The sequence below is a fragment of the Haemorhous mexicanus genome, chromosome 5, assembly GCF_027477595.1.
Source record: "Haemorhous mexicanus isolate bHaeMex1 chromosome 5, bHaeMex1.pri, whole genome shotgun sequence".
NCBI classification, from domain to species: Eukaryota; Metazoa; Chordata; class Aves; order Passeriformes; family Fringillidae; genus Haemorhous; species Haemorhous mexicanus.
The window spans coordinates 5,774,754-5,796,449 of NC_082345.1; the positions used below are offsets into that span (position 1 = coordinate 5,774,754).

Consider the following 21,696-nt stretch of genomic DNA (forward strand, 5'->3'; position numbering starts at 1 on the left):
CACTGAGACCAGCACAAGATGTCCCAGAGAAAAGTGCAAGAGACTCAGCAGAAGCTGCATATGCTGAAACAAAGCTGATTTAGATTTTCTGAAATCGAGAAAGAAGCAACACAGACCCATCCCTGCAGGTATACAGCTGTCTGGAAACTCTCTACATTTGTGATATTCCCATGGACAGATCCAAGCCATCCAGTTCCAGTTTACATGAGAAATCTATTTGCATGTTGGCAGCCTCAGTTGAGAGCCAAAGTCCTAAACCAGGACATGTCTAGCCCAAATTTTGCCCTTCTTGTTCCCACGACTATTATAATACCAGGGTTTCTGGGGCTTCAGCAATCATCCATAATCACAAACTGAAACCTTCTTAGCGTCCTCTATTTATATGGGAAAGTCCCATAAGAAATTAGACCAGTTCCACTATGTATAATTATAGATCTAACAAATCTAGATAAATATATTTGAAAGAGGTACCAAGAATTATCCTCTGCTGACCGACCAGCAGATTATTTAAGATGCCCACAGAGTCACAACTTCCTTGCCAGACAAGCACCCCATCTCCTTCAATTGCACTAACAATTTCATCTTCAGAAAATGCCCCCCAGGCCCCCTCAAAAGAGCCATGGGAGGTCAGGTTGAAACACAAGCCCAGGCAGGATTAGGAAGCCCATGATGCTGCTCCCCAACATCAGATTTCCAAGAATGAAAGACTCCATCCCTCACGGCCATCTAGCCAATATATAGGTTTCCCAAATGTTAAATTTACACAAAGGATTAGCCCTAGAGGAGAGTAAGACATGAGAAAAGTGAAAAGAAGAACAGACATCCCTCCTTTGTTTTCCAGAGGCCAACCCTGGGAGCTGGTTTGCTACCTGCTGTATCTGACCACAGCACAGACCCTCAGGCAGTGACAGGAGGGCACCTGGTCCTGCTGGGGAGCTGATGCTGCCTGCAGGATTTGTATGAGAACTCTAGGCTCCGATTATGGTGGTTATGAGCACACCCATCAGCCCTCCTTGGAGGTCAGGAAGTGTAAGAACACAAAGTTCTCTGACAACATGAGCAAGGAGGCAGAGCAAGGCAATCCAAGTCAAAGCAACTTCTCTGCAGAGATTTTAGGACAGGCCAAGGGATGGAAACAGTTGGATGACTTTAAGTGTTCTCTTCCTCACTCTCATCTTGGAAAGCATGGAGCACCTTCATCCTCCCTCAAGGGCTGTCCAGCTACCCCCATCCCACTGGAGCTATCCCAGACCAAGATTTACGTCTTCACATCTCAAAGGCCTGGACCTCATTTTTGCTCTGGCTATAGATTCCTTTTAGCTTGTTCCACATTGTGTAATCATTACACCAACCGCCAAAGGAAATCAAATATTCAAAGTACAGTTAAACTGTTGCTCAGTGGTTCTTAATTCTCCAGGAGTGAATGACTGGAGGAAATGGAGATGCACTGTTTACTGCTGTGTCTTGCACATTCTGCACCTCAGTGAAGGTCACAGGGACCAGCATCAGACTGGATCAGATCAAAACCCTCCTGTCAGTTAAATCACTGCCAGCAAAGCTTGACGTGTACATTTCCAAAGGAAACAGTAAACCATTGGAATAAATCCAAATTCAGTATAATTTTTATCCTTCCTAACAGACTCTTCAAAGACGTTCTTATAAAGTCTAGTCTAATAAAAATCATAATGGTCAGCTTTTCCTCCACTCTAGACTTGCAAAGCAAGCACATACACCCATCCCTTAAACCCCACAACCCTGACAGCCACTATTTTTCCTTTACCTTACAGAAAGGGAAAGAGAGGTGCAGGAGGGGCTGAGTGACAGGCTGAAAACAGTAAATCTGTGGTGCAGATTTTCCTCCATTCAGTAAAGCATTAAACCAGGTGCCTGAAAGTAAGTATATCCCTACTCATTTTTGCTGAATTGGGATCAAAATTAAAATCTGCTTGCTTTCTCCATTCTTTCAACCATCAAATACTTCTGCTGTCAATTAAATGTTGCTCCTGCTCAAATACAGTGGATTCAAATACAGAATGTTTTGGGAATAGTGCCCAAGTGTATAATTGCATCATCTTCATAGTTTTCACAAACAGTTTCCAAACCAAAGAGAAAAAGCTTTTTTTTTTTTTTCAAACATGCTTACTGTGTTTTATATTAAAAATAAACTTAGTAAATGTTGAAGCACCATAAATAAAGCCCTGTCTATATCAGGACATTACATCAATTTAACCAATTTCAGAACTTATCTTATATACTGTCACACTTCAGTGAAGGAATTTCCTGTTAATTCTGGGTGCAAGAGATTTAAGCTAAACCTATTCAAACTGTCTGGGGAATAGACTGCATATACATCTGTACCAAAAAGGAGATTACTTGATATCTCAACTTCATTCTAGCACCAATCACTTACGTGCAATTTGAACTGCAGAAAATAAAGGTATCCTGTTACAGATCTTGTTTGTAAGTTCACTGCCACAGGCCCAGGGCACAACTGCACAGAGAATGAACATCAGCCTCCTGGACAGGAACTACACAAAGCTATGATGCTGCCAAAGCCCCTGTGTTATCAGGTCAAGGCCTGAAGTGCAAGACCACGACAGCAAAAAAAAGGGGGAAAAAAAAAAATCAGTGAGTTAAAAAACTGATAACAAAGCATTAGCTTGAAAGATGGCTCTGTGTAAAATTACCTGACTTGTAAAAGATGAAGTTTCCAGTATTTGTGCTAGCATTTGCTGCTTTGTAAATCCTTCCCAAAAAGGAAAAAAAGAACAACTGGAAAAGTAACTGAATCTGCTAGTGCACTTTATTCAAATTTGTTCATTTTCATTGACTTTGCCTCAGTTTTCAAAGCATATTATATAGATATTTTAACTGCCAAAGCTATCCAAAAGCTTTCCAAAAAAAGCTGTGCTTTTTTCCTGCTTCTCTCGCCAACACGAACTCTAATGTGACATTTTGGTACAGACACTAGAATAGCATCCATCTCCTCCTCCCACAGCTCTGCCTGCCCAGCAGGGCTAACCAAAATCAAAACTTGCTTTACATCAACACAGCCAGTGCAAGTTGTCACCAGACTGGCTTTCCACCCATGATGAGGCTTTCTGAGCACATCCTGTGCTCCACCAGTGGCAATTTCATCCTCCAAATAGCTCAGCCCACACCTAGGCTTCAAAACAAGGAATCAGATTTCAGAGGTGCCTGTGGAAAATTCTGTTTTTTCCTTTCCTGCTTTGGACATGAAAAATGTTGTAGTCACCAGAAACATAACTCCAAGGGGTTAAATTATCTGGAAAAAGTAGGTGGTTATCTAACACCTCACCTACTCAGTGTACAAGCCCATGAATTTGGCCCTGAGTTGTTCTGAGAGTCCAGATTGTAACACCCACATTTTGCAGCCCTTCAAACATGGATTTAAAAGTCACTGTTCCCACAGCAGGTGCAGCTGGGCTGGGTAAGCCTGCCCAGTTCGGATCACTGTGATCCTGCAAACTTCAGAAAGGCACTTGGATATTTTGACTTCTAGTGCCAACCAGTTTCCAATCCAGTTTGCTATGGAAAGCTGAGCCAGGGCAGAACTGCTTCCTTTGCCACAGTGTGGGCTGATGTCATCTTTGAAAGATCATGCACCTACAGTGTCATATGGTGAGACACTGTCACCAGGTCTCAGGATCACACCTGAAGAAGGAAACGAGCAGGTACTGAGTGACAATTCAGAGAGAAGGGCATTTTCCTCAGAAGCAACCAGTGCTTGGAAGACTGAGGCTTTGGCATCTCCTGTGGCCAAACTGTACCCTGGGCACAGGGTGGGCATCAGGTGCCCTGCAGGGACAGATCTGCCTCCCCTCCCCACTCACATCACACCTTTATGCTAATGGCACTCTCTGGCCATAGAACACGTGCATAAATATCCTCCAGTGAAAACATGTAAATATTGTTATTATTTAGTCCATGCTCACACTAAACCTTGTGCAGAACTTACCACACACAACTGAAGAGTCTACAGGAGATGGGTTTTTTTTAAAAGAAAAAAGAAGTGTTTATTTTCCCCTTGAAACTAAAGGGAAAACACATACTCAGTGGGAGAAATCCAGCAGGTTAAGTTCTTCCAACTGCCACTCAAATAGAGAAAATTAAAATTATCTATTTTACACTACAATCCAAAAGAATATTTATAATTCTGGAGCTTCTTTCCCCAACCTCCTGAACACATTTATTCTCTCTGGCAATATGCTATTGAGTAAGTGGACTAGACATGGATAGGGAATTTCTGTAGGTGGAACAGCTGTACATCTGGAATGCAACCTCTGCTTTATTGGACAACTACAAAGTTCTTGCAAAGAAAAATGTGTTTGCCCTGAAAAAAAAAAAAAACAAACCAAAACAAAAACCAGCGTATCCACAGAGAAGATAGGAATTGCTCATCTTGCAGGAGAGGGAAGCAAGCTGCATTGCATACAGGGGTTAGAGTTGTGCTTGCAGGTGTGGACCTCAGAAAGCTGCTGTCTGAGGATATGTGCACCATCCTTGCAGCAGGCAAGGTGTAGGATGAAAGAGGGAATTGCCTGAGTCTCTACACTGCAGGGGAAGCAAGAAATCCTATTAAGGATTTATGCTGTTCCAGCAAAATAACTTCCTCACTTGAAGCAGAAGCCAGCTTTTTCACTGTCTTGACTTTGCTCGTGCTGACAGCATGCAGTTCTTCAGTCAAGCCCAATGCCAGCTTTGTACAGAGAGATTCAGCATCAGGAAATGGGCTAGCAAGCTCCTACTCCTGCTCTCACTCACAATTTCTTTTGCCTCTGAGATGCACTTCCAAGACTTTGAGTGAACAGCCCTCCTGTTTCTGAACACTTGTAGAGAGAAGTTATTTACTACAGGAATGGGTTTGAAAATACAGTGATGTGCACATTCAAAACTATGTTCTGGAGAAGGCATGCATGGGACACGTCTGAGGAGACATTTGTGCGTGGTGTGTAATAATTATAATGTGTTTTCATTAACACAGTGTCTCCTCCACACACAAGGGAATGTAGCAGAATGTATCTAAAACCACATATCCTTACAAATAAAGGGACAGAGAGAGAGAGTTTCATACAAAGGTTAAACAAAAAAATCTGTTTAATGTCACTTTGGGGATTACAGGAACTGGAGTAAAACAAACATCCAGAAGAAACTTTGAGGGGTTGCTTCAGGAAAAGCCTGTGTGTACCACCATATCTGCATATTCAATATGTCTTGCTGGGACAGCTTGGGAAAAATAGGAAGCTGGAAATTTTCAGTGTGGGAATTAGATGGAAGAATGTGAACCATTCTAAACAAAACAGAGTGAAGTTGCCAGCTGACTTGCTAAAATGCCAGTGCTCTCTAGGATCCCTTGAAACAGAGCTGAGGACTGGCCTTGCTGCTCAGGGAGTGGGTAGGGAGCCAGGAGATTTGGGCTGGATTCCTGGCCCTGCAACAAACCCAGCATGTGACACTGGGAAGTCATTCAGCTCTCAGTTTCCAAACCCCAATTTCATGCATGCACTTCTGGGCACCTAGCATGAGACAGAGTGAGCCCAAACATCCCAGACTTCAAACAAGGGTAAGCTGCAGGTACTCACTTCCCATCCATGAAGAACACACATTTTTGGGCTTAGTTTCATCATGGATGAAGCAGGGCTGAAACCTGCAAAGGAACCTGAAATGCTACAAAGCTCCAGGTAGGTATTACATGATTAGACATCTTTTGCCACAGGAGAGATGCTATGGATATGCAAAGGACAGTCACTGAGTTACCTGTTGCTTCCCACGTCCTGTGGCAATTATTGCCATTCTATAAATATTTTCACAGATTTCAATACATCTGAAGACTTTTGTTTATGTTTCCTGCTTCAGGGCATCAAGGAATAATTTTCTCACAAAAGGATTCACTGTTCCAAAAGAAACCTAAGGAATACAGATCAGGATTGCTGGCAAAAAGTGTGGAACAACAACACTGACAAGACTAGGAAAATACTGGATCTCAAGGGTGAAACAGTGGAAAGAAAGAGGCTTTTCCACATAATTTAGTCAGCATGTATGCTGGGGAAAAAAAAAACAAACCCAGAAGTAAAAGCCATATTTCTAGCATATACTTATCTGTGTGCACACATTTAAAAAAAATTTGGAACCATCAGAACTAGAGAAAGTCGTATTCTCATTGTACATGAGGGGGGTCTGGTCACACATTAATTTACATTATACTGTAGGCAAAGGTTTGTAATGGACTTTTAAAAATGAAAAGTGTAGACATAAGTTGAAAGAACAAGTGTAAAACAGAGATCTTGTTCTACCCCTTTATATTTCCATCTCCAGCATGGTGAACTCTATACTTTCTTCCTGCACTGTTTGTGCCTGCCCTTAATTTTACCCCCACATTTCCAGAGAGGATGTCCAAGATTTTTGTCATGCACAGATAGGTAACACGTGTTGGTGAATTTAATTGCCTTAATGGAGGTTTAGAGTTTCCACATGAACCCAAGAACAGAATCAAGAATGAAAAAAGTTTCTGAAAGGGACATCCCCCTTTGCAAACATTTTTTTGTGCACCCATTACAGTTGCACCAGATAATTTTCAGAGAATCAGGGGAATTTAGCACAAACAGGCTCTGCACTGGTACTTCCAGGATTAAAATGTTACATTAGCCTTCCTTTGGCCAGAAGCAATCCAAATCTTTCATTAAATGTAACATTCTATTTTGTGTCTTTAGGCTGCCTTCCTTATAAAACTATATTTTCTAATTCTCACCTTTGTGCCAAGCTCTAACTGTGAATCTCATTTTCACAGCATGTTTCCAAAACAGTATTGCCCTATTTTTCAGTTTTCCTCCAAGAACTTACTTCAGAGCTGGTGCTCATAAGGCAGGTGACATAACTTGGTCCAATTCAAGTGAACTGCCAATTTTAGAATGCCATTTACTACCTGAAAATGTGCTGGTGGCCACAGTCCAGAGAGGGAGGAGTCAAAAGTAATGCTGCAGTAATCCATGGGTACAAAAATCTTGTGTTTTAAGAGCCACACAGCTACATCAGTACCCTCCCCAAGCTGAGCTCACCCTCTTGTGAGGTTACCTTTCAGTCTCACTGTGGCAAGAATATATTAATTATTTGTCCCTGCACCTCACTCTGGGGGGCCCATGCAAGGCTTGACTGGAAAGCCCAGAGACTGATGTCTTATCTTCCTTGCAGCTTCTGACAGAGAGCACAGGGAGCAGCTTCCCTGACAGCCAAATACCTCTTACTCACAGGCCAGTAATGCTACATCTGCCCTGACTGCAGAGAGGAGATGCACCCTCTCTGCCCCAGCCTCAGCCAACAGCCAGAGCATCTCCCCCAACCCAGGGTGAACGTGTTGGCTGTCAGTGGAGCTACACACACAGAGCATTCATCCACCTCTGCTGGGTTTTGGACTAAACAGCTGTTACAAGGGAAGATTTCACAGACCTGCTGCTGTAACAGGTACCACACAGCATGTCAGACACACATGTTTCTGCTGTGACTGCAGGGGCTGTCCCTATTAGATCAAGTTGTAGAGGTCTCAGAGTTCAATCCCCAGGAATGGCTTATGAAAGCAATTACCACCTGAAAGGTTTCTTTGTTTTTGTGCCACTGCTTTTAATAATAACGATTGCATCAGATATTTTCTGCCATCTCGATCTTTGGTGCTGCTAATGAAGCCATGACAAAGCCCAACACTTAAAATAGCACCCAAGATTTAAAATAGCACCCAATACAATGAACTGCAAACATTTCAGGTTTGAGGTTTTACATCCTGCCCTCCCAAAGCACTTTCCCTTTGATGATTTTAACCATTGAGTACCAAGCTCCACATAAGCCCTGAAGGGTGGGACATGCATGGCCAAACCAGGGAATCGCCTGCGGGCAGGGGCCCAGGTCACCTGCTCTGAGCACCAGACAGTCCTGTCCCACAGAAGCAGACAGACATACAGACATGAAAGGCACATGGCATTCGAGGGAGTTGTCTGGGCAATCACAAATTGGTTTGATTCTTCAAGCAATCCTTTCATTTACGCTTGGTTCAATCTGTTACAGCAGCAACAATCGCTGGCCAATTTAACAGCAAAACTGGGAATATAATCCTGACCTCCCACACTTCACACCCTCTGACCATTCCCCCCCTCATATCAGCAGAGTTGTGTTGTCAGCTACTGACTGATAAGGAAAAACAAGACCTGAAGAAAATACCCAAATCCATAAGAAGAAAATACCCAATATCCTGAAGAAAATACCCAAATCTAACCACATATCCACAGTATATTGTATTTTGAATAAACCACCTGATTCTAGGAAATACATGGCACATGAGAATTTGTGCAGGACAAACCACCTAATCCTAAAATACATCCTCATGTAGCACCTATTAGAGACATGAAGCCTGCAAAGTAAAAAAACACAGTTTGTTTTTTAAGGAAAGCTTCATAGTGACCTAGTCTTCACAACAAAGCTCAATAGGCAAAAGGATCCCAGTATTACAATTTCCAAAAAACCTTCTGATCAGTTACATTTTCTTTACATTCTCTGATCAAAAAATGAAAGATCACAAAAAATAAAAATGGAAAACCAGCATGATACCAAAGGAAATCCATTCACTGAACACCCTATGCTGATTTATATATGTGTGTGTGCATGCACACAGATACGCACACATGCAACACAGAATCTCAGAATCATTGAAAAGTTTGGTTTGGAAGGGACCTTGAAAGGCCACCTAGTCCAACCCCCTGCAATGAGCAGGGACACCTTCAACTGGACCAGGCTGCTCAGAGTCCTGTCCAACCTGACCTTTAATATTTCCAGGAATGCAGCAGCCACCACCCCTCTGGGCACTGTGTGTCAGTGTTTCACCACCCTCAGTAAAAAACTTGTATCCAGTCTAAACTCACTCTCCTTTAGTTTAAAACCATTAACTACTGTTCTATTGCAACAGTCCCAAAAGGACCCTTTTGGTTTCACTCATACACAAAAAAACATTCCCCAAACTGAATCTGAAGAAGCTCCACTAAACCAACTTTAAACCCAGTTTAAGACCATGGGTTGTATCAGACTTAGTTGATTTTTGTGGCCATGTTTCAAATCTGATGAAGAAGGTCTGGAAGCCAACTTGTGAAGGCCAGCTGTAGCCCCATGGAGTGTGGCTACATCTAAGTTTAAATGGATCAAAAGAGAGAGAAGGGTTAGCTGGGCATGGTCTTTATTGTCCAAGTGTTTTTGCATCACTTCTGTCCTGCAGTCCCAATGGCCACAGCCCAGAGGCAAAAAAAAGCCAAAGGCTAAAAAGATTCCTGTGGGTAAATTCACAAGTTTTTCATTCCACAGCTAAAGCTGTGAAAATGCAGAAAGCACATGGAGTAGGATGGCAGAAGAAAAGTAAGGATAAGGAAGGACTCTGTTATCTCTTAAATGACTAATTTGAGCCAAAAGTTACCCTGCAAACTGACAGGCAAAAGTAACAAACAAGGCCAGGCTGAGATGGGAGCTAGAGAGAGACCTGGTGGATGTTATACCCAACCATGCAATAAAAGATGCAGGATGGGCAACAGTGCAGCTTTATCAGCACAAGCTGCTTCCAATCATAGAAGCCACGAGTGAGTTATGTGAATCCTCCTGAACCCCTGCCAAGCAAAACTGTACAGCCTCCACTGAATACCGGTGTAACTGGAGGAAAAAAATGAAGCATTTATCTGGCAAGTGCTTTCTAAAAGAGAGCATGGCTGTCAGGAGCTGCTCAAGGAGCTGGAATGCTAGAGATGGTTCCAGGGGGATGGAGCAGCCATCAGAGTGCCTAAGAGACAGGCAGGGATTTTTAATAAAATGCAGTTTATCACACGGTGATTACCACCTCCTATTTATACCACATGAGATCATGAAAAACATGGCACATATTCCTTTACTCCTGGAAACACAAAGTCAACCCAACAACCATGTGATAATTTGGCCCCTTTCATGCACTTTGTCTTTCCAAACCTCTATTTCCAAACATCTGTCATTTAGACTGAGAAATAAAAATCTGCTAGAATAGTAACTTCTGTGCCTTCCTCTCCCCCAGATCAACACTACAGTAGATTAGGATTACGAATCCAAATTCCAGGCTGTTCCACTCAACATGTAAACCTTAACTGTTCACAAGGAAGGACAGATGGTCTAAGCATATAACACATGAGAAAGAGAAATTCAAAGTCTCAAGAAAATGCATTATCTATTTCTAATTTCTGCTGGCTACACACAAGAGGCATTACAGACACAATGTGCCAAGATACAAAGAAAAAAGTATTTCAGGTAAGCTTTTCTGCCTTGAAGAGCACACCTTTTCCTGCTCCCCTTCAAATGTGGTTTGAAAGGCTCAGGGAGAGGAAATTCCACATTATTTCCATGGTAAGATTCTGCAGTTGAGTTTGGGATAATACGGTGAAAGCCTTCATTAGCACTCTTTGAGAATGACTTGTAGAACTTGCTTGTAGCTTTGCCAGTTATGAGTAATGCAACAATCACTGAGACACTTCTGTGCCACATTTCCTTCACACATTGCCTGATGTCTACTGGACTCAGCCTTCTTGTGAGGGATCCCACTGCCTCCAGACAGGGAATCCCTGCCACGACAGGCCTGTGAGATGCCACACCTTTCTCCTCACTCCATGGAAATTCTCCATTTCAGTTGTGATGCTCTACAGCTGATCTAAGCACAGCCCACCTACAGAGAAAAAAAATCTATCGCCCCTAATTTTTTGCTTATTAACCCGATGGTTAACCAACCTCCCAACAGCACAAATTGCAAAAATAATCCTACAAAGGTAATTTATACTGGGCAACACCCCAGTACAGCTCCTGTGTGTGACTGCGGCTCCACAGTCACTAAAACCAGGTCTGTGCATTGCTGGATCACTCAGGAGTACAAATTTCTGCTGGATCAGGCCAAGGCATGTGATCAGGCTGCTGCTGAAGGAGCCAGAGCGCAGGATGCGGGGCCAACACCAATCCTGCTCTGGCCACGTGCCAGGCACAGGGGTGCAGACGATACCTGATCTGGCTGGAGCTGAGCACAGTGACACCTGAGCCGGCATAAAGTCTGCTAGTAAAAAGTTAACCTGTCAAAAACTTCTTGAATTAACTTGAGCAGGCAGGGTGAATGAATACCAGGTCAGCGCTTCACATCATGTGGCCACCCCATTTTGGAGCCAATAATAGGAGCTGCACTGCTGGCTTTTGTTGCTCTGCCAAACCACAGCCAAATGTTGATAGTGATGTTTATATGCATGGGGAACTCAGTGCAGGATCAGGGCCTCAGAGTCCTTCAACTCGCCTTGCCTCCAACTTAAAGCAAAAAGGAAGGGAAAAAAAGCAGAGTGAAACCTAAATGTTTAACCTCTAAGCAGTCAACAGAATCCACTAATATAGAATGTGTTTGTGAAGGCGGAGCCATGGCTGCTTCTGTAGCAGATAAATTTAAATAGAAATTAGCAGATAAAATAGAGCCTATTCCTTCAGGTTAGTGAAGGCATCAGTACAGCAAACACATCAGTGACTAGGCTGATTTGTGCAGTATTTTAGCAATCCAGACAGTACTAAAGAGACACCCTGTCATGTTGAACTAATGCAAACTTTTTCTTTACAAAGAAAAGGTAGTCCTGCTCTTCTGAAACTGTTTTGAAAAGCCTTACCTGATCTCTGGTAGAACTTAAACCATTTTTAACACCGCTGCAATACTGCCCAGTGTTGAGATGTACATGGGTACCATTACACAAAGCTATAGACACACAGGAAACATGGTTTTCAAACACTCTTTCTTGAAATTGCTGGAAGTCACTGGAAATTGCTTGGTTTATGTGAGTACCTCAACAATTTTCAGAGCTAGTTCAAGGAGGCCATTAGCTGAAAGCCATTTTCAGAAAATTTTCTATTTCCCATTACAGAGGCCCTAAAACAGTCCATGCAGAGATGTACAGCAACCTTGACAGCTACCCAGAGCTCTGAGCTGATTACAGCCCTGTCCTATCGCTCCTGCAGGCATGCCTGGACAGAGGGTTCCCAAACTTTGCTCCTCAAGGCTGTCACACTGCCTCACAGCCGTGCTGCCAACCACAGCAGGCAGCGCTCCAGCCGCAAGGGTGAGGCACCATCCACCTTCTCCTTGCTACCTTCCACAGCTGCACAAACCCCTGCCCCTCCTCACGGGACCCAGGGCACCCAGAGAGCTCGAGGAGTTACCAGCCAGCTCAGCATGGCCTTGGAAAACCTCAGTGCAGAGGTGGTCCAGTGGCAGATACCGGGGTGAAGCAAGGGGACTGGCTGGAGCACAGTAGTGAGCTGGAGTCTCCAGCTGTGTCAGGGGAGATTTAGGTTGGATATTAGGAGGAATTTCTTCACAGAAAGGTGATTAGACATTGGAAAGGACTGACCAGGGAGGTGGTGGAGTCACGGTCCCTGGAGGTGTTTATGAAAAACTGGATGTGGCACTCAGTGCCATGGTCTGGTTGATCTGTTGGTGTCTGGTCATAGATGGACTCGATGATCTCAGAGGTCTTTTCCCACCTAACTGGGTCTGTGATTCTGTGAAGCAGTGCTGCTCTCTGCATCCCTGCCACCCCTGTCCTGTTGGGGACCTGCCATCCACGGGTGACAGCACAGCACGCACCATGGCTTCTCTGCACCGACAGGGCAAGAATTAGGATTAGTAATGCATCAGGGAAAGCACTGCCAGCAGGTCGAGGGAAGTGATCCTGCCCCTTTACTCAGCCCTGGTGTACTGCATCCAGTTCTGGGCTCCCCAATCCTAGAGAGTCCTGGAGCTCCTGGAGAGGGTCCAGTGAAGAGTGACACAGAGGATGAGGGGACTGGAGCATTGCTGTTATGAGAAAAGGCTGAGAAAATCGGGCCTATTCAGCCTCAAGAAGAGGTGACTGAGAAAGGACCTCTTCAATGTAAGTGAAGGATGAGTCAAGAGGATGGAGCCAGGCTCTTCTCGGTGACACCAGGCAACAGGAGAAGAGTCGACAAACTGACTCACAGAAAGTTCCTCCTGAACACAAGGAATAACTTCTTTCCTGGGTGGGCGCCCATGCACTGCACCAGACTGCCCAGAGAGGTTGTGGCGTCTCCCTCTCCCTGTTCACTCAAGAGCCGTCTGGATGCCACCCCGTGCCATGTGCTGGAGCCGGGGGTGGCCCCGGTGATCGCTGAGGCCTCTCGGGCCGGGCCCGGAGCCGCGGTGGCGCCCCCGGCGGCGGCGCGGGGCAGCGCAGCACGGCGGGAGCGGCGGGGGCGCCCCGCGGCCCGCGCTGTTTCCAGGGCGACGGCTCGCCGTGTTCCGGACCGTACCATTGCGCAAGCGGCGCGGGTGGGGGCGGGAGGGGAAACAGGCCCGGCCCGGCGCCGCCTCCTCCCCGGCTGCCTCCTCCCCCCCGCGCCTGGCCGCGCCTCCCCCCCTCCCGCGGGCCGGAGCGGCGCCGGGCCCAGCAGCGCGCGGCGCGGAGCGGAGCGGGCGGGCCCGGAGCGGCGGAGTCGGTACCGGCGGCGGGCGGGCCGGGCCGGGCCGGGCCGCGCCACCCCCTGCCCTCGCTGCCTCACCGCCGGCGCGGGATGCGGGCGGCGCGGGGCCGCGGGCTGTGAGCGGCGGCAGCGCGGAGACAAAGGGAGGCGGCGGCGGCGGGGCTCGGCGGCCGGCGCTGGGCACGGGGCGCGGGGGCCGCCGCCGGGGCGCGCCCGCCGGGATGCGGCGCGGGGCGGCGCGGCCGCGGCAGCAGCGCGGCGGCGGCAGCGGCGCGGCCCGCCCGGCGCGGCGGTAGAGGCGGTGGGGCCGGGCCGGCGGTCGCGCAGTAGCGTCTCCCGCGCCGCCCGCGCCGGCGATGTGAGGGCGGCGGCGGCGGCAGGAGGAGCGCGGCGCGGAGCGGAAGGCGGGCGGGCCCCGGGCGGAAGCGGGCCGGGCCCGGCGGCGAGGGGCAGCAGCGCGGCGCCGGCGGGGGCGGCCGGGCGCGGGCGGGCGTGCGTGCGATGGAAACGCACATCTCGTGCCTGTTCCCCGAGCTGCTCGCCATGATCTTCGGGTACCTGGAGGTGCGCGACAAGGGCCGCGCGGCGCAGGTGTGCACGGCCTGGCGGGACGCCGCCTACCACCGCTCGGTGTGGCGGGGCGTGGAGGCCAAGCTGCACCTGCGCCGCGCCAACCCCTCGCTCTTCCCCAGCCTGGCGGCGCGGGGCATCCGGCGGGTGCAGATCCTGTCGCTGCGGCGCAGCCTGAGCTACGTGGTCCAGGGCATGGCGGACATCGAGAGCCTCAACCTCAGCGGCTGCTACAACCTCACCGACAACGGGCTGAGCCACGCCTTCGTGGCGGAGATCAGCTCCCTGCGCTCGCTCAACCTGAGCCTCTGCAAGCAGATCACGGACAGCAGTCTGGGCCGTATCGCCCAGTACCTCAAGGGCCTGGAGGTGCTCGAGCTGGGAGGCTGCAGCAACATCACCAACACCGGCCTCCTGCTCATCGCCTGGGGCCTGCAGCGCCTCAAGAGCCTCAACCTGCGCTCCTGCCGGCACCTCTCCGACGTGGGCATCGGGCACCTGGCGGGCATGACCCGCAGCGCGGCCGAGGGCTGCCTGGGCCTGGAGCAGCTCACGCTGCAGGACTGCCAGAAGCTCAGCGACCTCTCGCTCAAGCACCTGGCCCGCGGGCTGGGCCGCCTCCGCCAGCTCAACCTCAGCTTCTGCGGGGGCATCTCGGACGCGGGGCTGCTGCACCTGTCGCACATGAGCAGCCTGCGGAGCCTCAACCTGCGCTCCTGCGACAACATCAGCGACACGGGCATCATGCACCTGGCCATGGGCAGCCTGCGGCTGTCTGGCCTCGACGTCTCCTTCTGCGACAAGGTGGGGGACCAGAGCCTAGCCTACATCGCACAGGGCCTCGACGGGCTGCGCTCGCTGTCCCTCTGCTCCTGCCACATCAGTGACGAGGGCATCAACCGCATGGTGCGGCAGATGCACGGGCTGCGCACCCTCAACATCGGCCAGTGCGTCCGCATCACCGACAAGGGCCTGGAGCTCATCGCCGAACACCTCAGCCAGCTCACGGGCATCGACCTCTACGGCTGCACCCGCATCACCAAGCGGGGCCTGGAGCGCATCACCCAGCTGCCCTGCCTCAAGGTGCTCAACCTGGGACTTTGGGAAATGACTGAGAGTGAGAAGGTCAGGTGAGAGGAGGAGGAGGGTGCCCCGAGACCTCCATCTCCTCTGGAGGGACTCACTGACTGACTGACTGACTGCTGCAGAGGAGGAGAGAAAGAGAGAGGGGCATGCACAGAGACATGCTACCCACGCACTCTGGCACTGCAGGGAGGGACGCAGAGAAAGAGGGTATATCCTCGACCCTTCTGTGCTGCCTACCTATCCTTGCTGTGGAGGAGGAGGAGGAGGAGGAAGGGGGACCAGGAGGACACAGAGAAAGCACCTATCCATTTTCCAGGTCATGCCTCAAGCTCCATGCTAGGGAGACAGAGCGCTCTCCCTTCCCACAGCATCCTTCCCTGCAGAAGAGGTAGAAACCCACACTTATGCACTGGGGCTAGAGACACCCCTCTTTATCCCCACTCCCACATTCCATCCCTTCAAGCACTAAGGATGGATAAAGAAAGACCCTTGTTCTGCCATGCATTCAGAATAGATTATTTTTGGTTTATATAAAGGAGAGTGGAAATGGAAATGGGAACAAAATATAAGTTAACAGCAGCAAAGGCTTCCTAGTTACATTTGTGTACCCAGCCACCCAGTCATCCTGTGCTGGGCACAGACAGAGCTTTTGATAAAACAACCATTCCACCTCTGTGCTTGCCCCTCCCCTGTCAACACATTTGTGACAGAAATACTGCTCCCTAGGTACATTGATTCCCCCCCCCCCCCCACTTTTAAATCTCTCTTCAGTCTCCAGTTTCATGTTTTTCTCTGCTGTGGGTGGATACAACCTCCCACTATTCCAGTTCTCCACTGCACTGAGACTAGCGATAGCTAGAGCCTCCCCTTTTGTCAGTATGTTTCCATGTCATCCTGCACTATGGGTAATGGAAAAGTCCAGGCACTCCATTCTCCCTCCCCTTCTCTCCACTGGAGATGAATACACCATTTCCTCCTTCTCCTGTCTCTGTGGGGACTGGACACAGACCCCACTCTCTTAAGCCTTCCTGTGCTCTGGGGGACTCTGAGAGTTACTGAGACTTGTCTTCCCTTTCATCATTCTCTCTTTTTCTCCCCTCCTCCTCCTTGGCAACAGGGATAGACATATCCAGCCACATATCCATTCCTCTCTGGGTTGGGGGTGAGCAGGTAGAAGGGAGTTCTTGCTCCTCTCTACCTGGGGGACATGAGGAAGAATCTCCAGCTTCATTTCTGCTTCATTTGAGATACTGTGACCTGTTTTTATTTTGAAATGCATAAAAAAAATTACTGCTACAAAAACAGCCTCTTACTCTCCCATCTATCCCTTGCTTACATCCTGTAATTGAACCCAGTTTTCCTCACTCATTCTCCCCCTTACAGTATTCATTTTCTTACATGGTTTTATTTTTAAAGACATATGAAGTTGCTGTTCTTGTGGATTTTTAAGTACTTTTTTTTCTGCTGAATATATTCTATATATATAAATATATATATGATGTCTGGCTACCTCGTTTTAATTTGTTACCTTTTTTTTTTCCCCTCCTCAAAAGCCCTGGAATTCTTACAGGAAAGAGATTTTGAGACTGAAACATTTTTGTGCCTAGACTGGAATAATGCCCCTTGGGTTTGTTCTTATTTTATCCCCTCCTCTGCCCACCCCCCCCTTTTTTTTTTTTTTTTTTTTTTTTTAGTTTTTAATTTTTGTTTTTAGGCTTACCCTACTGTGTCCCACCTCCACATTCTGGTTGTGCCTCTCCCTCCCTCTTCACTGGGAACTGGGGACCCAAACTGTGCTTCTGCATTTTTACTCTTCTAGCACAAATATGTAACGTGAGAATCCACACTGAGGATTGGGCTACTGTTAACAGAAATGTGTAAAATGCAAGTTTGTTTTAAAAAAAATTTATATATATATGGATATATGCAAGTGGTTTCTCCTCCCCTCCTAAGCCACCTACAAAAGGTCACTATGCCAGGCTTCCTGTTTGTAGGTGGAGAGGAGCAGAGCTGGCCTACAGGCCCCAGGGCTGCCATGTGAAGGGGAGGAGACTGAAGTTCATCTGTCTTATCTCTGTTCTGTCAATAAAATGGAGCTGGGTCTTTAGATTATTTTTTAATCATTATTTGAAAGAGTAAGTTTGGGTTTTGTTTTGATTTTTTTTGTTTTGTTTTGTTTTTAAATATCTTGGCTTTTTTTTTGCTTATCTGTTCAAAATCTCAAATCCTCCACAGTAACAGCCAGACCACGGAGTTAACACAAACCCGGAGACCCCTATGGATTAATTGTACTGTTTGTGAATTTGTATAAAAAAATAACAAAGATCCTCTTAAAACATTTTATATTCTTACAGTAAAAGGTTAAACATATTTATATAATAAAAGAGGAAATATGAAGTATGTTTTTGAAAAAAAAAAAAAAAAGCCGTATCTGTGTTGTCTGTGCTTATTGAAGACGTGTGTGTCTGTTGGGCTTGGTAAGAACAGCCTTGTGGCTGATGGTGGGATTTGGGGCTGGCTCTGCTGAGCGATGGAGGAGAAGGAAGGCAAGGAGCCTCCTCCTGTGCAGGATGTTGGGTAACATCACCAGGAGGAGTTTGTAAGGAGGGAGTTTGGCAGGACCAGCCGTGGCCACGAGGGTGCTGGCAGCATCCCTGGGGACAAACCCTGTTCAGACTTCTGCTGAGTCTGAGGTCACACAAACCTAAAGTGCTGAAACTTGCAGCTGAATCGACTACTTGGTGATAGAGGACAGCATTTGTGAGGAGGGGAGGAAGGCCTGTATTCCTTTTTTTTTTTAAGCTCCAGATGAATTGCATGGCAGAGGATTTTTTTGGTCATTTAAACTGTGGCCCTGCCCAGATGGAAGACCCATTAAATAAAAACATTTCCCAGTAGTGACAACCACCAAAACCCTGCACCCTTGCAGACCTGGAAAATCTGAAACATCTTGGTTGATTTCCACTGCCCAGCCGAAGATTAAAGAGAAAGTAAAAAGTGGAACCGTGTTAAAAAAAAAAGTTTGAATAATATAAGGTGTCCTTTGTCCTCTACCATAATCTTTCTCCTCAACGTTATGACTTTTAACCCGATGCGGTCCCTTTTTAGCCTCCCCGACGTGGGGTGTTTCATTGTTGCAGGAGATGGAGCTTAAGCGGTGTTTATAGGGCAGCCACAAAGCCCGTCTCCCCCAGCCCGCCGACGGGGCTCGCTCGCCCGCTGCCCCCTTCCTGCCTCGAAGGAGGGGGAATGCGAAATGGTGGAAGAAGGCAGAGCCATTGTTCAGGAAAGTTAAAAGAGGAGCTGTCCTTGCTTGCTTGCTCAGTCATGCATACTCAATCTGGCCGGGCCCGAGTCCCTATGGAAAGGAGGAGGGCGATTCTTCCCCTCTTTTTAACATTCCTCTCCAGGCCTGGCTGTATTTAAGCTGCTTTCCTCCGCGCCGAGGAGGAGGGAGGGGGATGGTCTGAAGTTCCTGTACATTTGCATTTTAAGCACTTCCAGCGCTGAGCAGGCCACTTTGTTCCCCGCTCCAGCAGCCGCGGCTGGGTGCTGCTCCAGGTGGGATGCCCTCCCAGAGGAGGTGCCCTCGCCCCCCGCACCTGCCTGCCCTGCTCAGCCCCTGCCTCCACAGGTATTTTGGCTGAGGCTGGACTGGGCATTCTTGTGTTGCCAGCTCTACCCACCTCACCTCTTCATGCAGTGCTGCATTTCAAAGGGGAAAGTAGTGCCTGACTCCGGCCCTGTTAAAAAGAAACACCATCTCCTCCACATCCTAAGGACCTGGACTATCTCAGGGTCTAGACTTTGGGCGTGTGTTGTTCTATTCCCTCCTTTCCAAGACTTCCAAGCTTTCTGCTGGGAGTCCATTGACAAAAGCTGCATTGTTCGCTTCAGGGAAAGCCACCACAATTGGATCTAATTGAGCCTGACACTATATCCATCTTCCCCTACTTGGAGGGAGGTGTTGGGGTCTGCCTTTCCCGCATTAAGAAAAGAGTTTACAGTAACTTCTTGATGGAAAAAGAGCATGTATGTATGAGTGTTATAAACAACAGGAATTCCAGATCAGGTTCCCATAACAGCTGAAAACGTAATTGCTCCTGGGGTCAAGCAGCAGTCCCAGCCAAAGATGGGGAATGATAAACCTCTCATAAAGTAGGTTTGTTTCTGCTGGGTTTGGGTGAAAATGGCATCTCCTTATTAAGCCCCATGTTCACATGGATAACAGTGGGACATCTGTATTTCAATACAATGTGTGTGCTCATAAGCTCCATAATCAGAACTAGGACAGGATATTTTTTTCCCTAAATAATCCCCTGAACTTCTTCTCTCAACTCTTAAAAAAAAAACCCAAACCAAAAGCATTACCCACACGGCCCAACATCCCCTTTTAAGAGGAACACAAGCCAAAGGAAGTTGCCAAAACCAAAGCTTTCCTGAACCCCAGTTCTTAGACACCCTGGACTGTTCCCGTAGATGGAGCAAGTGCTCCTCATACTTTCCCCTCATGCTCCGTTGTGACAGCACCTCCTTGGACACAGACACAGGCCAACAACCATAGACCAATTACCACATAACTTCTCAGCATAACCAACCACTCTTGAATTTTTGAACATGACTCAGTTGGAAACTGGGGTAGAAAACCATAAAAACCACTCCACTACTTGGAAATGAGCTGGAAGTCTCCCATCTGTGAGCCCACAGTGCCCCAGCAGTGGCTTTGGTGCCAGCCTTCACTGCTGTGCCCAGCAAAAGTGCTGGGGAGGCAAGGCACAAGGCAGGGCACGGAGGGTGGCCCAGGGACCTGCTTTGTGGACAGCTCTGAGGAGCAGAGGGGCCACGCTAAAGAGGTGGCGGCAGAAAGCAGAGCAGGAACGATGTGGAGGAGGGATGAAGTGACTGAGCAGGAGAGGAGGCAGCCAGGGACTGAGCGGCAGCAGCTGGGGACGCCAGCTCCAAGCTGCAGTGAAGTCCTGCGTGTACGTGGGGTCCCTGGTCTGCGGCAGCAGCTGCTCCCCTCGCCAGATCCATGGATGGCTCCGCTCCCTGGGAGCTGGGAGGAAAAGCAGGCTCCACCTGGGTCCTACTGCCCTTGGACTAGCACATGGGAGGTCCATGCATGACAGATTTACACATTTTATACCTTCCCGCTGCACGCTGCGGGTTGGGCTGAATCGGTTTGTCATGGTGGCTCTGGGGGCCTTTGTTTGGCGCTAATAAATAACGGGGTCACGGGGCAGCTGTCAGCCAAACCACCTGGGGCCTGTGCTATGGCCAGAGGTGATCTCCCTGCCAGACAGCACAGAGCTTACCACAGAACCTGCCCTTTGGGGGTCAGGGAAGGGTTGAAGTGAGACCTGGGTGGCCAAGAGGCTCACAGATTTTGGATCTAAAGCTAGAAGTTAGCACAGGCTACCATTAACAGCTCAAGGGGAGATGTCCCTGGATCTGGCAGCCTCGCTATGTACGCATGTGGGATGCTCCTGGCAAAGTGAACCCTTTTTTTGTTTTCTCTCTCTCCCTCTACCTTAAATGCCACTCTTTCAGCCAGCAGCTCTTTAACAGTGCCTTCTGTGGAGGAAAAACATAAATGGATAAACTCAACTGGGTGGTGCAGGCTGGACCCCTCAGGACATCAGCGAGGCCCCGCGCCAGAGCTGCTGGCTGGGCTGCACTGACACTCCCCACCATGGCCAGCCAGCCAGGCCGTCCTGCTAAATTCCCCAGCCCCAAGCTGCACGAAAGAAAGAGCTGGAGAGGGTTCATCAGGCTCCTGTGCCAGAACTTAAGCCTCCATCCACATTTGGCAGGGATGCTAGTGCTGCTCCCCCTTACTTAATTACATTTACCATATGCACTAGCTCAATGACAGCCCAAACTGAAATCGCATGATGGAGATTTTGAAAGATCCGAATCTGATCTGTCCTTGCAAGATGAATGGAAATGGGATTTTCGTTAAAAAAATTCTTAAAATCTGTGGTGTTTCTTAGACAAGGTGTCAAAAGTTTAGTACCAGTGACTGGACACATGCCCTGAGCAAGTGTTTCCACATGAGAGGGTTACTGAGACACAAGCCAAACTCATATTCTGCTACAGAAACTAACCCCGATCTAGAAATGGGAACCTCCTCCTAGTTATTTTCCTTCCTCTGAGTCTTGTTTCTCTGGGCACAGTCTAGTGATTTCATGATGAAGCAATTTCCCCTCCCAGCTCTGGGGAAAAAAAAAAAAATCCCTAACAAATTTTATCTGAGCTTGGTCCTGTTCCTCCCTCTCCTTTGCCTCTTTCTCTCCCCAGATGCCCCAGCTTTACAGCCCTTGGATATCTTTAGGGGTTTGGCAGTTGGCATGCAGCATCACAGGGGCACACAGCATCACACCAATCAGCTCTCTCCTTGTTCAGTGAGCTGAAATGCCAAGAAATCCCTGCCATTATCTCCTTTGGAGACAGCTGCAGTGGCACTCCTGGCTCCCCAGCTTCAGCGTGGACCAGGGGCATCGTTCAAGTGCCATA

General features: G+C 48.1%; 2 protein-coding genes across 2 annotated transcripts in view; one reads left to right on the forward strand and one right to left on the reverse strand.

The window, feature by feature from the left end:
• WNT5B (Wnt family member 5B) overlaps positions 1 to 21,696 on the reverse strand; it is a 70,556-nt gene that overhangs the window by 21,558 nt on the left and 27,302 nt on the right. The gene's annotated exons all lie outside the window — the stretch shown is intronic.
• On the forward strand, positions 13,966 to 16,687 carry FBXL14 (F-box and leucine rich repeat protein 14). Its single transcript, XM_059848115.1, has one exon. The coding sequence runs from the start codon at positions 14,026 to 14,028 to the stop codon at positions 15,226 to 15,228; it is 1,203 nt and encodes a 400-aa protein (XP_059704098.1). The 5' UTR covers positions 13,966 to 14,025; the 3' UTR covers positions 15,229 to 16,687.